We start from the raw sequence: 16,912 nt of genomic DNA on the forward strand, positions 1-16,912 counted from the left end.
TATTTAGTTAGAAAATTATTTGCCCCCAAAAAGTTTATCAATCACTCGTGTACACCGGAGTCTCTCTGGGCTGGCTGACACACACACACAAATATACACACACACACACACGATGGAAACTACTCCACAATTTTTCGTCCGGATTTTTCGTCACGTTTTACTACAGTTGGTGATTTTCGTTATTAATGACGCTCTCTCTCTCTCTCTCTCGCTCTCAGGCGTGTACAGGGACTTTCGTCATTGGCTGAACACTAAAAATTAACCGGAGAATGACGATAAACTTCAGAATAAGCTATAATTTCCCACCGAAAAATAATATGGCATGTAAAATAATATAATTCAAATTCTCTATGTAAAACCACTATAACAAGATCGACGTATAATTCATGTTATTAATATAGACAAAGACTATAATTACGAATAAACAATGATTAAAAAAAATAATTAAGTCTTATAAAACACATTATTCAAAATATTTAATTCCTGCTACCAAAAACAAAATGCTAATACAGAATTTACATAAATACGCTAAATTTCACAGAATATTTTAAAGTTTTATTTTAAATTAAATATTATTAAAAATACATTAAGTAAGGCAATTTCGTCTCCGCGTGGAAAAAAAATAAATTCCAATATATTTTTTTTCCCTATTATTTTCAGGAAACTCAAAATACCCACACTGGGGAAACTTTCATCATTATAACTTTCATTTGTTGATCGCGTTCTCTTATTATCGGGATATTAAATGAAATTGTCTCTTATTGGTGGAAAATATCTGAGGAAAATTAGCCAAGAGAAAATGAGCTTCAACCCCGTATACTAACTCTTAACTTATCATTCTTCTCTTCCGTTTTTCTTCTCTTTTATTCTATTATTTCCCTCTTCCATCTTTCACCTCATGGGATTATTATTATTCACTTTCACCGTGTATGTATTTTCCCTGGCTGTTACATACATACATACATACATACATACATACATACATACATACATACATACACACTGGTTCTTTCTCCCACTACAGTAGTCTGTTTATTTTTACTGCTGTTATAGATGTGTTCTGTCATGGTTGTTCCTCCTTACATAACACGGCCACTAAACACAGGACCCCCCCCCCCTCCCTCCCCTAATAAACAGACAGACAGACAGACAGACAGACAGACAGAGAGAGAGAGAGGAGAGAGAGAGAGAGAGAGAGAGAGAGAGAGAGAGAGAGAGAGAGAGAGAGGAGAGAGAGAGAGAGAGAGACACACACACACCATTACTAAGCCTTTCTTCCTTAAACGACCTGATCTGGATTCCAACTCTGGACTCCTGGACCTGACCTAACCTGACCTGACCTGACCTAACCTAACCTCACAATTCCAACACCATATCACCGTCACTGCTGGCAACAACTCTGCATGACGCATGACACTTGACACACACAGCGTTCTACAAACCGAGGCAGATGAAAGCTATATGTCATGACGCTACACACAAGGTTAATACAATTACCTAACCCACCGTAAGCTGCAGGTAATGAACGACGAGTGAAGACCTACAGACTCACCTGCACGCCTGTCTAGTGCTCACCTCTCTCTCTCTCTCTCTCTATCCACGACACATTTGTCTTTCCTCTAATCACAATTCACCACCACCCCCTTTCTCCCTAAGAGAGTGCCACTGACGGTCTCTCTGGCACTAACCACTAGGAGTGTTAAGAAGAACCACAGAGATATAGAAATTTAGACAAGGTACTGGGAAACACCCACACACACACACATACACTTCACGGTCTGAACCAGTAACCCTTAGATTACTGATGATTCTCCTCATCCACTGCCCACTTCACACCAGCTGTATATTGAGTATAGGAATTAACACACACACACACACACACACACACACACACACACACACACACACACACACACACACACACACACACACACACACACACACACACACACGACAGAATTTCAAATGGACTTTCAAAAGACAAAGTTGAGTGAACGCTAATACAACCAGAGCGGAGAGGGGGAAGAGGAGGGAGGGAAAGGAGGGGGGAGGGGAAGAGGGGGAGAGGAGGGGGGGAAACCCGATCCAAGGCTACAGGTATATTTACTCATTACATACCTTGATGTTTACCTGAACTGTATATTTTCTTTACTATATACTTTGGTTACTTTAACATTTTAGTATATATTGTACCTTTAATACTTTATTATTTTTTGTATATACTTTTATCACCTCGACTCTGTAATCTTTTTTTTTTGAGCTACCGTCCAGGATGAGAATGGGGTGCACAATAAACTAGTCGCTGTAAGTGGCAAAATTCAAATTCATAAGCGCGCGCCAACACACACACACACACACACACACACACACGCACACGCACACGCACACACACACTATCATTAACTGTGATTTGTGTAAGGTCGGTGAATTACACAACACAATATAATACTAACTTACAGCACTCAAGTCGACGTAATAATAATAATAATTTCTGTAAGACACGTGAATAACATAACAATACATAACACCGATTTAGACTCTTAAGAACAGTGTTATTTATACGATCATTTAATAACATAACACCTTTTAAGTAATTAATAAGAGTCATTTATGTAATTACCTTAACATTCCTCTCCATCATGACTTCTGTTAATTACTAAGTCACTTCTCACAGGTGTCTTGATGACGTTTGTAAGTTATAACCCTAATAAAACCCTAATTATCCTCTCCTCGGTAATTACCATCTGGTCAATATCACAGCGATTTGTAATGATTTTGATAACACAACAAAAATAGTTTAATTATAAAGATATCTTAATAACACAAGATTCATCCTACTGACTGACTCACTGACTGACTGACTCACTCACTGACTCACTCACTGACGGAGAAGAATTCATCCCCATACTGGCTCAGCAATGTTAAGCGCAACTCATATTTTTCTAATAAAACACACACATTTTTATCCGCCTCAGGTCCTGTGTACAATGTCAACGACGCTAGTAGTGTGAGAGAGAGGGGGGAAGGAGGAGGAGAGGGAGAGAGAGAGAGAGAGGGGGAGGAGAAGCCCTAACAAAGCAAACAAGTAAACAAGTAACGCGCCAGACAACAAAAAGGGCAGCAACAACAAAAACAACAACAGGAGACCGAAAAAACAAAAGCCAGTGTAATAACAAAAGTCACCTTTCACTCTCCCCCGGCCCACACTCTCCTCCCAAAGGCAGCGAGGAGGAGGGGAAGGAGGAGGAGGGAAAGGAAAGAAAGAAAGAAGGAAGGAAGGAGGGGAAATTCTGGTTGAGTAGAAGAGCTGTATCGTCGGCCGCCAGACTACTAACACTACACTCAGAGGGAACCATGACAACGCCACACACACACACACACACACACACACACACACACACAGTAACTTCTACCTAATATAGTAACACGTCACAAAAAAAATCACGTAACGCTAACAATAACACGAGAAAAACACTTAGGGTAGGTATGGTTAGGTCAGGTCAGGTCAAGATAAAAAAATACTTATATATTCTGCCAAAATTACAACAAATGGAATTAAATACAGTGATCTTACATAATAACAGAGTATTAGTAGGTCTTACAGTCTTTCTTCATTACAGGATTCAAATGACTACTGTACTTTCATCGTGGTCGTCTAATTACGAGGCAGGTATACACTAGTCCCTGTATTTACTCAATCCCGGGTACAGTGGTATTATGTAACCTCTTGTCGTGTCTTCCCTCGACCAGGTAGGTGTTAATGTACTGTATCGTGTTATGTAATACTTGATACAAACTTTTACTGTAAATTATATATAAATATTATCTAACTGTTGTACTGAATTGACCGCAAATACAAAAAAAAACGGAAAAATATAATAATACAGTAGTCCAATACAGCTAATATCTCGTTGACAGACAGACAGACAGACAGACAGACAGACACACACACACACACACACACACACACACACACACACACACACACACACACACACACACACACACACACACACACACACACACACACACACACACACACACACACACACACACACACACACACACACACACACACACACACACACACACACACACACACACACACACACACACACACACACACACACACACACACACACACACACACACACACACACAGTTCTATTCCATCATGGTCAGACTCTTAATTAACGCTAGAACACCACTACATAAAGGGAAAGTCATTAATATTTCAATCAATAAAAATAAATCCTGAAAAAAAAAATATATTCCACTTACCATCATCATCAGAAACAGCGAACAAGACCCAGAACGAAAAAGTAAAAGAGAATAAAAACAAAACGATTAAAGAATACAATAGACTCGTACATTACCTTCAGTGGATATATTTTCAGTCCACTAACACCACAGCATCGGAAACTGAACCCAATACATACAGGCATCGAACTAGCCTTATTTAAAACACCAAAATTATTTATGGAAAAAACACACCCACCCACTCACACATGAACACACGCCAAGATTGAAAAAAATGGTTTTCAACACCCCTCCCTCTCAAAAAAAAGTGACGCATGCGCAATATCCTCAGAAAGCCGCCTGCGCAGTACAGTACCCTGACTAACGCGGACTCGTGGCTCGCCGTCTCCGCCCTCCTGCATACCGCTGCCAACGCCACCTGGGAAAGACAAACACACGGTCAGACCATCTATTATTATAATAATAATAATAATAATAATATAATAATAATAATAATAATAATAATAATAATAATAATAATAATAATAATAATAATAATAATAATTAATATCTAGGCGCGCGTGTGTGGTTAAATTCCACTCAAAATATATAAAAATAACCCGTTAGTCAGATTATGAAAAGGTGTGCATCAGGCTGACTGAACACAACCCAAAAATAAACAATAAAACAGAATGTATAGAGAGTCGTAATGGAGGGAGCACTGACAGCTCCCCCCAATAATAAACAATCGGTCAGCCTTTGATCCATTGTGTCTGCCTCCCTGGGAGCCACACACACACACACACACACACACATTCGTTTAAGAGCACAGACACAAGGGAAACACGTAAGGCTGCGACAATTTCATGTAACAAAGAAAGAAGACATTGATGTGGCTTATGAAAACACATTTAGTATTACACACAACATTTGGCCAAGAGTCCTGGAGGAGGTGATGGAGGAAGTAACGCCAACACCGTCCCCGGGAGCCTCGGCGAAATATATTCATAGCCTCCACGACCTGTGGTGCTGACATAGAGGCCTCAGGCAGCCTGGCGAGTGCCACAGTGTCAACACCACAGGTGGATCTCTGAAGCGAGGCTCCCATCACTGAGGGGGGGCCTGGAGAGTGCCACTATGCCAATACTACAGGTGGCATGCGAAGGTGTGGTTCCCATCACTGAGGGAGCCTGGAGGGTGCCACTATTCCTTAGTATTAGCCTACGGGTGGCACTCCGAGGGAGGGGGGGGGGGCATGGTGCACAAGGGTGCCATTCTCACCACCAGTGACGGCACTGCTCAGCCTAGGAGCTAATGTCACTGTGTGTGTGTGTGTGTAATAACTCTTCACTGGGGCTTCATTTTTACAAGAGAACTTTAATATAATAAAAATAAGCTTCAACGCTCTTTCTCCTTGCGTGTACGTCTGAGAATGTGTAGTGTGTATTGCGTAAGACTTGGACAAAAACACGCCAGCAAAAAAACGTAAGACTCTCAAGGTTAAATAACAAATAACACTGACGAAAGAATAAATACAGTCGGGTTTTAATGATTAAGTAAAGTTATTGAGATTTTCAATAAAGTTTAAAATTAGAGAAAATTTATTACTAAACTGGTCTCGTTATTCTTAGGGAGCACCACAGATGGAGTAATTATTGTTCACCTCTTTCCCTAATCCCTCTCACCCCTCCCTCTCTATCAACTACCTCTCCCTCCCTCTCACCCACCCCCCTCACCTGTGTGTCACTCCCTCACCCACCCAATCCCGGAAATGAGTCAGAGACGCCATCTGGAGGTGGAGTGACGCTTCATTTATCCGGGGGAGGTTTTATACGTGGAGGGAGGGAGACTGGGGAGGGGAGACTGGAGGAGGGAGGGAGACTGGAGGAGGAAGGAGAGGCTGGAGGAGGGAGGGAAACTGGAGGCTGGGAGAGGGAGACTGGAGGTTGGGAGAGGGGGGGAGGCTGGAGGCTGGGAGAGGGAGACTGGAGGTTGGGAGGAGCTGGAGCTGGGAGGGAGGCCCCAGGAGGTTGGGAAAGGGAGGCTAATTATCAGTCCTTATTTCAGTAACTCCCAGAAGGCAAATATCTGTGACTATAATCGAATGTTGACCTCAATATAGTCACAACTACTACCCATAATCCGTGTATATATCTATCATATGTAATATATCTACTTATATAGGAAAGAACATTTGCTTAAGATTTTGTGTCCCTCTCTCTCTCTCTCTCTCTCTCTCTCTCTCTCTTTCTCTCTAGCAGGACTCTTTTCTCCCCGTCAGCTGTCCTGGGGTGGGCGTTTCTGTGTGCAACCCGCTAGTACGAAGGAAGGTACAGGATAGTGCAGGGGAGGAGGGAATGGAGGAGAGGGAGGGAAGGAGAGGGAAGGAGAGGGAAAGAGAGGGAGAGAGGACGGTACATGTAAGCCATCTGTCATCCCATACTAACAAGTACTACACGTTACAGCCCCTTCCTTCCCTCACACCCAAATCCTTTAGTTTATTGTTCACACACACACACACACACACACACACACACACACACACACACACACTTTTTACATACACACACACACACACACACACACACACACACACACACACACACACACACACACACACACACACACACACACACACAACAATAACACAACAAAATTCAACATAATATTTCCTTGAACAAAAAAATATCCACAAACTTTCTAACAAAAAAAAAGTATTTCAGGCAATATTTGTTCCGTACTAATTAGGTTAGGTAAGATCAGATAAGGTCAGGTCAGGTCAGGTCAGGTCAGGTCAGGTCAGGTCAGGTCAGGTTGATAAGCTTATAGTTCCGTGGAGTAAATATCATTTGATTGGACGTTTAATAATAATAATAATAATAATAATAATAATAATAATAATAATAATAAAGAACAGAATAATCCCATTAAAACGCTTCTAGTCTGGTTGTGGTTGACCAAGACAGTAGACGGTGGATGGACAGACAGTAGGTTAGTATCTAGGACGGGAAGCAACAGGTGGAGACGGCATGGAGTGGGACGGGAATGAGGGTATTGTAATCGGGGTGTGTGTGTGTGTGTGTGTGTGTGTGTATGTGTGTAAATACGACCCACACACACAGATCTGAAAATTTGGTGAGAAGCTTCTGCGCCATCCTCGACACCGGCTCCTACTACCACCCGAGATCCCTCGTCCGCGAATTTATGTTCGACACCACAACAGCATCCAGCCCATACGAGCACGAACTGATCGCTATAAGAACAGCCCAGTCCCAACCATTGTAAAAATTATCAACAACTTGTAATCAACCAGTGTATTCACTCCCAGTCAATCTTACCTTTTGCACTGAAATACCCTGTAGTATAACCTTCTCCCCACCTAGTTATTATATCATATTTGTATCAGTGTTTCTTGTATATTATTTGTCAATCAAGAGACCCCAATTATGTAACTGTATATTTTTAGCCTTCTACCTGCCATGCTCTTTCAATAAACCGTTAATTATTGTTGTTATTATTAGATGAGACACAGGAGGTGGTGGTAGAGTCATGTGGAGGAGACGTCACAATGTTAGGAGAGCAAACAAAACTTGCAGCCTTCATCCCCACTACCAAGGCCACCCCGGCAATATTCTCCTGTCATGGCCGGCTAATATGACTGTCTAAAATGCCCGTTTATGATGTCACGAGACAGGTACAGAACTGGCTAGATTTCTGTCCGAGTCATGGACGGGTACAATCTTTGTCTAAAATGCCCGTCTGTCCGTGATGTCATAGGACGGGTAATAGAACTGTCTGAATCGCCGTCCGTGTTAACTGTCAGTCCTGTCATCACGGACGGGTTATTGTATTGTATACCTGAAATTGTTAATGTGTTTCTATATTACTGAATAAAGTCAGAATAAATCACACGCTTGTCGCTTGTCACCCGACCCGACCCGACCCGACCCGACCCGACACAACACAATGCATTACGGTGTTTTATAGTTATCAGGTAAAATAAACCGGGATGCCTTATATTTATATGATCCAGCATTCATAGAGCTGAAGAAACACCTAAGACACACGATAATGATAATATGGATGTCTGACGTCTTCAATAAAACACTAAGACACAATAGAGTAATTAACTTATAATTCCTATGATATAGTCACTAATTAATCGAAAGACGGTTTTAAATCACGTAAGACGGTTTTAAATCACGAAAGACGGTTTTAAATCACGTATGACAGTTTTAAATCACGAAAGACAGTTTTAAATCACGTAAGACAGTTTTAAATCACGTAAGAGTTTTAAATCACGTAAGATTGACAGCTTTAATCATAATGGCTGTTGGAGATCTTTCTAAAAACAAAAAAAAGTCGAAAATATAACATATAAAAAGGTTATATTAATTCATTTTCAGTCGTAAGTCATTTATTATCATTATGTGTGTGTACAGAAGTGTAAATGAGGGGAGAAAATAGACAATTCCCACCAAACACGACTATATGAGGGGAGGAGGGGAGGAACCCGGGTGAATGTGAGGGTCGTTGCCTTCCCACCCCCTCTCTCACCCCCCCAGTCTCCCATGCTGATCAATACAGTCGTGGGGGGGAGAGGGAGAGAGGGGGGGGAGAGAGGGGGAGAGGGAGGGAAGGAAGGCTGTACAGGGTGATATAGGGAGCTAAACACTGCCACTATCCTCTTCCACACTGGACCAGATGGAATGGGTGGGTAGATGGAATGGGTGGGTAGATGGAATGGGTGGGTAGATGGAATGGGTGGGTAGATGGAATGGGTAGGTAGATGGAATGGGTAGGTAGATGGAATGGGTAGATAGATGGAATGGGTGGGTAGATGGAATGGGTAAAGAGGTAGTTAATACGTAAAGGGTTAAACTACAGGAACAGACAAGACAGACGGAACAGAAATTACAGAAGGAACAGAAATTACAGAAGGAAAAAGATTAGAAGAAGGAATTGGTAGAAGCTGTGGAAAGGGAAGGAGAGGAGGAGGAGGAGGAGAAGGGAGAGGAGGAAGAGGAGAGGGTTGATAAACGAGGTAACAATAGGAGATGATGAGGAAGGGGAGGGTGGGCTAGTGGCACACACACACACACACACACACACACACACACACACACACACACAGAGGAATGAACAACAACAGACACACTGAGGGTTAAGATTAAGGATGAATAGAACAGAGACGAATAAAGATGGTAAAGGCAGTTTCTTGGTTTCTTGAGTGAACAATAATAATAATTTAATAATAATAATAATAATAATAATAATAATAATAATAATAATAATAATAATAATAATAATAATAATAATAATCATCTCCATCACCACCATCACCCCATGGCTCTATCAGAAGGCTTACATTGGCTCATCCACATCAACACGACCCCCAGGAGGATTTTAATCTCAGGTTTCTTCCGAATTTAGGGGCGTGTTACACCCACCTGACACAAAGACTGACAAACACAGAGTCAAAGGGAGAGAGAGGAAAGGAGAGAAGGTGTCAGAGAAGGAAGGAAGGAAGGAGAGAGGGAGGGAGGGAGGCAGAGAGAGAGAGAGAGAGTTGTAATTTTCACTCAGTCTCTCTGCTCTCTGTTTCACGTCTTGTCGTTAGTATTTCCTCTTCTTTGACGTTCCACCACTCACGGACATATTGCGAGTGAGTGTGTGCCTGTGTGTGTGTGCGGGTGGGTGCGTTAATGTGCATAAGTTAGTATATAAGTGCGGACGATGTCAAATTAGTCGAAAATCTAAAGCATATCAATAGACTATTCTACCAAAGAGGTGTAGAACTTTCCGCCTTGTCACTCACCACCACCACACCTCTCACACGCCTCTGCTGTTAAAGTTGAAGAAAGTTACTGAGTGTCCATTACCTACCCTCCTCCTGTGACCCTCCATTACCTACCCTCCTCCTGTGTCCCTCCATTACCTACCCTCCTCCTGTGTCCCTCCATTACCTACCCTCCTCCTGTGTCCATTACCTCCTCCTCCTGTGCCCCTCCATTACCTACCCTCCTCCTGTGTCCCTCCAGTACCCCTCCTCCTGCGACCCTCCATTACCCCTCTCCTGTGTCCCTCCATTACCTACTGCTCTGTGTCCCTCCCATTACCTACCTCCTCCTGTGTCCCTCCATTACCTACCCTCCTCCCCTCCTCCTCTGCTTCCTCCATGCCTCTCCCTCCTCCAGCCACTCCAATTTCCCTCAACCTGTGTCCCTCTGCATTACCTACCCCTCCTCCTGTGTCCCTCCATTACCTACCCCTCTACCTCCTGTGCCCTCCCATTACCTACCCCTCCTCCTGTGTCCCTCCATTTACCCTACCCTCCTCCTGTGTCCCTCCATACCCTACCCCTCCCCTCCCTGTGTCCCTCCATTACCTACCCCTCTCTGTCCTCCTTACCTACCCTCCTCCTGTGTCCCTCCATTACCCTACCCCTTTCTCCTCCCCTCCATACCTACCCTCCTCCTGTGTCCCCTCCATTACCTACCCTCCTCATGTGTGTCCCTCATGCCTCCCCTCCTGTGTCCCTCCATTACCTCCTCATGTCTCCATTTTCTCCTGTGTCCCTCCATTACCCTACCCCTCCTCCTGCTTCCCTCATTCCTCCTCTGTGTCCCTCCATTACCTACCCTCTGTGTCCCTCATTGCCCTACCCCTCCTCCTGTGTCCCTCCATTACCTACCCTCCTCCTGTGTAGCCCTCCATTACCTACCCCTCCCCTGTGTCCCTCCATTACCTACCTCCTCCTCCTCCTGTGTCCCTCCATTACCTACCCCTCCTCCTCCTCCCTGTGTCCCTCCATTACCCTACCCTCCTCTGTGTCCCTCCATTACCTACCCTCCTCCTGTGTCCCTCCAGCTACCTACCCTCCTCCTGTGTCCCCTCCATTCCTACACCTCCCTCCTGCTGTCCCTCCATTACCTACCCCCTCCTCCCTGTGTCCCTCATACCTACCCCTCCTCTGTGCCTCCCTACCCTCCTCCTGCCTTCCCTCCCATGCCTCCTCCTGTGTCCCTCCATTACCTACCCCATCCTCCTGTGTCCCTCCGTTACCCTACCCCTCCTCCTGTGTCCCTCCAGTTACCTACCCTCCTCCTGTGTCCCTCCACTACCCTACACTCCCCTGTGTCCCTCCATGCCTACCCTCCTCCTGTGTCTCAGCCCTACCCTCCTCTCTGTCCCTCCGTTACCTACCTCCTCCTGTTGTCCCTCCGTTACCTACCTCCTCCTGTGTCCCTCAGGTACCCCTACCCTCCTCCTGTGTCCCTCCATTACCTACCCTCCTCCTGTGTCCCTGGTACCTACACCTCCCTCTGTGTCCCTCATTACCTACCTCCTCTCCTCCTGTGTCCCTCCATACCCTACCCCTCCTCCTGTCCCTCCATTACCTACCCCTCCTCCTGTGTCCCTCCGTACCTCCTCCTCCTCCTCCTGTGTCCCTCCAAAGCCCCCCTCTCCTGTCCCTCCATTACCCCTCCTCCTGTATTACTCCATTGCCTACCCCTCCTCCTGTATACTCCCACATTACCTGCCTCCTCCTGTGTCCCTCCATTACCTACCTCCTTCTGTGTCCCCTCCATTACCTACCCTCCTCCTGTGTCCCTCCATTACCTACCCTCCTTCTGTGTCCCTCCGTACCTACCTCCTCCTGCTGACCTCCATTCCTACCCTCCTCCTGTCCCTCCGTACCTACCCTCCTCCTGTGTCCCCTCCATTACCTACCCCTCCTCCTGTGTCCCTCCATACCCTGCCTCCTCCTGTGTCCCTCCATTACCCCTACCCTCCTCCTGTGTCCCCTCCATTACCTGCCTCCTACCCTCCATTGCCTACCCTCCTCACTCCTGTGTCCCTCCATTACCTACCCCTCCTCCTGTGTCCCTCCCATTACCTACCCTCCTCTGTGTCCCCTCCCATTACCTACCCTCCTCCTGTGTCCCTCCATACCTACCCTCCCCTCCTGTGTCCCTCATTACCCCACCTCCTCCTGTGTCCCTCCATCCCACCTACCCTCCTCCTGGCCTCCATGCACCTACCCTCCTCCTGTCCCTCCAATACCTACCCCTCCTTCTGTGTCCCTCCATACCTACCCCTCCTCCTGTGTCCCTCCATTACCCTCCTCCTGTGTCCCTCCATTACCTACCTCCTCCTCCTCCTGTGTCCCTCCATTACCTACCCCTCCTCTGTGTCCCTGCTTACCTACCTCCTCCTGTGTCCCTCCATGCCACCACCCTCCTTCTGTCTCCATTACCCACACCCTCCTCCTGTGTCCCTCCATTACCTACCCTCCTCCTGTGTCCCTCCATTTTACCTACCCTCCTCCTCCTGTGTCCCTCCATTACCTACCCCTCCTCCTGTGTCCTCATGCCTACCCTCTCCTGTCCCTCCATTACCTACCCTCCCTCCTCCTGCCTTCCTCCATTACCTACCCACTACCTCCTGTCCCTCCATTACCTACCTCCTCCTGTGTCCCTCCATTACCTACCCTCCTCTGCCCTCCATTACCTACCCTCCTCCTGTGTCCCTCCATTACCTACCCACTCTCCTGTGTCCCTCCCATTACCTCCTACTGTGTCCCCTCCCATTACCTCACCTCCTCCTCCTGTGTCCCTCCATTACCACCCTCCTCCCCTGTGTCCCTCCTTCCACCTACCCTCCCTCCTGTGTCCCTCCATTACCCCTACCCCTCCTCCTGTGTCCCCTCCATTACTACCCTCCTCCTCCTGTGTCCCTCCATTACCTACCCTCCTCCTGTGTCCCTCCATTACCTACCCCTCCTCCTGTGTCCCTCCATTACCTACCCCTCCTCCTGTGTCCTTCCATGCTACCTCCCTCCTGTGCCTCATTACCTACCCTCCTCCTGCCAGCCCTCCATTACCTACCCCTCCTCCTGTGTCCCTCCATTACCCTACCTCTCTCCTGTGTCCCTCCATTACTGCCTCCTCCTGTGTCCCTCCATTACCTACCCTCCTCCTGTGTCCCCTCCATTACCCCTACCCCCTCCTCTCTGTCCCCTCCCATTACCTACCTCCCTCTGTGTCCCTCCATTACCTACCCTCCTCCCTGTGTCCCTCCCATTGCCTACCCTCCTCCTGTGTCCCTCCATTACCTACCCTCCTCCTCCTGTGTCCCTCCATGCCTACCCCTCCTCCTGTGTCCCCTCCATTACCTACCCACTCCTCCTGTGTCCCTCCATTACCCCTCCTCCTCCTGTGTCCCTCCATTACCTACCCTCCTCCTGTGTCCCTCCATGCCTACCCTCCCCTCCTGTGTCCCTCCATTACCCTACCCTCCTCCTGTGTCCTTCCCCACCACCACCCTCCTCCTGTGTCCCTCCCATTACCCCTACCCCTCCTCCTGCTGACCCTCCATTACCTACCCTCCTCCTGTGTCCCTCCGGCCACCACCTCCTCACTGCCCTCCATTACCTACCCCTCTCTCCTCCTGTGTCCCTCCATTACCTACCCTGCTCCTGTGTCCCTCCATTACCTACCCCTCCCTCCTCCTGCTGACCCTCCATGCCTACCCTCCTCCTGTGTCCTCCATTCTACTCCTCCTCCTGTGTCCCTCCATTACCTTACCTCCTCCTCTGCCCCTCCATGTATGTATGTATGTATGTATGTGTACTGTATATGTATGTATGTATGTACATGTGCTATGGGATTAAAAATGGCATGTGTGTGTGTGTGTGTGTGTGTGTGTGTGTAGACTTGCTGATTATACATACACACACAAACACACACATACACTAGCTGTTTTATCACGGAAGTAAACCAACAAAAAACACCGCTATTAACTCACGGACACACCACTGTTCCACGGACGCTCACCTGCTTCATCAAGGACAGGTGTACTTTTATTTCCTTATTTTGTTTACATTTATCCATTTATTCCTATTTTACTTAAGTTCCTTTTTTTCTTGTTTTATTTTTTATTCTTATTTGATTTATTTTCCCGTTGCTATTTATTTTCTATTTCCTATCGTCTCTTTTAGTCTTATTTATCATTTCCTATTTTGCTTCGTTTACTGTCATTATATTAATCTATTATTAATTTCCATACGACTTAGTGCTCTATAGACATTCCTCATTATATTAAAAACTTCAGATTCTAATAATAAAAAAAATAATAATAATAAATAATTAGAATCTTTTGAGAAGTTGAGAAAATTATGATTTTTTTAATTATTTTTTTTGTAATAATTTAATAAAGAGAGAGATACAATAATAAAATTTAAAGACAGAAAGAAAGAGAAAGAAAGTAAAAGAAGAGAAAGATTGAAAGAAAGAGTCAGAGAAAGTGTCAGTCCACAACCTCTCGGAAACGATCAGCTAATCACCCCGACGCAGTGATTGGACGACCACGATCAGCCCATTACAGCCTCTCCTCACTATGGCGAATCACCAAGCTGGTTTATACATCGCCACGTCCTCCCTCCTTCCTCCCCCCTCTCCCTCCCTCCCCTTCTTCCTCTAACCTCTTCCACCTCTTATTTTCCCTCCTCTTACAACTTATACCCTTCCCTTCCTCCTCTCCTATTTTTCCTCCTCTTCCAACTCCTTCCCTCCCTCTTCCAACTCCTTTCCCTCCCTCTTCCAACCCCTTTCCTCTCCTCCCCTTCCAATTCCTTCCTCCTCTTTCAACTCCTTCCCCTCCCTCTTCCAACCCCTTCCAATTCCTTCCTCTCCTTTCCTTCCTCCTCTCCTATTTTCTCTTCTCTTTCAACCCCTTCCCCTCCCCCTTTCCTCTCCCCACCCCTCTTTTATCTCAGCCCTCCCAGCACCGTCAAGAGACACAATCTTCACTATAAAAACCATTTACCTGCAGCTCATATACTGAGATTATATTCTGTCTCAGGTCTCCGATATCTCAGAGACACCCCCTCCCCACCACAGCTGAAGCAGACAAGTGGAAACAGAAAAAATATATATATAGCCTTGGGTAGAATGAGCAGAGATGTTGTGTTGTGGGTTTTTTTTAGAAGGTTATGATGTTTACAGTGAGCAACGTTCCGTTACTATTTTCGAAGGAGGTGTAAAATTTTCAAGGGTATTCTAAGTAATGAGAATTTAGTCATATATATATATTTTCGAAGTAGAGGTAAAATAAAATTAAATATATGTTATGAGAATTTAATAATAGAAACAGTTTTAAATCGTCAAGGAATTTAAGAACATAAGAACATAAGAAAATAAGGAGTCTGCAATAGGCCGGTTGGCCTGTGCATGGCAGCTCCTGTCGTGAGTTACTACCACTCTCTATCATCCATGAATCTATCTAGCCTCCTTTCGAAACTTTCCAGAGTTCCCGCACTTACTACAAAGTTGCTAAGCTTGTTCCACTCGTCCACCACCGATTTGTGAACCAGTTCCTTCCTATCTCCCTCCTAAACCTAAACTTATCCAACTTGAATCCGTTGCTCCGAGTCCTATCCTGCTCGGATATTATAAGAACTTTATCTATATCCTTTATTGATTCCTTTCACCCACTTAAATACTTCTATCATATCCCCCGCCTCTTCGTCTTTCTAGGGAATGCAAGTTAAGCTTCTTTAACCTATCCTGACATGGAAGGTTTCTAAGTCCCGGAATCATTTTGTCATTCTTCGCTGCACCGACTCTAGTGAATTTATATCCATTCTATAATAGGGCACCAGAACTGAACCGCATAATCGAGGTGCGGCCTGACTAGCGCAAGATATAGTTGCAATAAGACCTCTGCACTCTTGTTACTACACTTCTAGATATAAACCCAATACTCTGTTTGCCTTATTTCGAACATTAACGCACTGTCTTCTAGGCCGTAGGTCCGGGCTTACAAGTACCCTAGGTCTCTTTCACAAGTCGACTTCTCTAGGTTGATGTTGTTAAGGCTGTATACATTATAAGTATTTGTTCTTCCAATATTAGATACGCTGCACTTGCTGGTGTTGAATTTCATTTGCCATTTTTCAGACCACCCCTGCAGTTTATTTAGATCCTCCTGTAATGCATTTGCATCCTGCCCTGAATTAATTTGCCGCCCTATTTTGGTGTCATAATTTCTATGATATATTCGAAAGTCTCCATCACTAACTTATATATTTTACCTATAAGTAGCTACATGAAGTCTTATACTTAACTTACTTTGCCCTTATATTCATGTTATTCACTAACATCAAAGACATTTCATCACCTGTATCTAATCAAGCCAACGAGTTACTTATTTAACCCCAATATGGAACCTGGTTTACCTGGTTGTGTTAATTAAGTAAACAAGAGATACCTTTACAAGTTTACTAACACCTGAAGCCCAGACTTCATCATCATACTCTACATAACTACATAACTCCCCTGGTAGACTACTTAATTACATAATAACTGGACTAACTCTCATAAATACTGTACTTTCCTCCATAAACACTACGGCAATATCTCATCCAAAGAATAATTACAAGATTCAACGTGCATAAAATAAACAGACACAGGGCAACTAACCCTTATTGAGGAGGGTGAAAGCTGAATCAACCCGCCTCAACACACAACGCCACACCCTACACGAACGTAAACACACATACACAGGTGCACGATGACCCCAAACAACAAACAGACGCTGAAATTTCCTCCCCATACCATCTCATTCCTCTGTGATTGAGAACTGGCCATAACTCCACCTCCTGGATATG

The 16,912-nt window shown here is 45.1% G+C and overlaps 1 protein-coding gene across 16 annotated transcripts in view; it reads right to left on the reverse strand.

The window, feature by feature from the left end:
* LOC121858501 (titin-like) overlaps window positions 1-16,912 on the reverse strand; it is a 152,402-nt gene that overhangs the window by 85,559 nt on the left and 49,931 nt on the right. For all 16 annotated transcript variants that reach the window (XM_042354937.1, XM_042354939.1, XM_042354947.1 and 13 more), the window contains exon 3: window positions 4,617-4,678. In XM_042354937.1, coding sequence (XP_042210871.1) covers window positions 4,617-4,678 — 62 coding nt within the window. The remainder of the gene's footprint in view (window positions 1-4,616; window positions 4,679-16,912) is intronic.

The sequence above is a fragment of the Homarus americanus genome, unplaced genomic scaffold (assembly GCF_018991925.1).
Source record: "Homarus americanus isolate GMGI-L3 unplaced genomic scaffold, GMGI_Hamer_2.0 scaffold5461, whole genome shotgun sequence".
Classification (NCBI taxonomy): Eukaryota; Metazoa; Arthropoda; class Malacostraca; order Decapoda; family Nephropidae; genus Homarus; species Homarus americanus.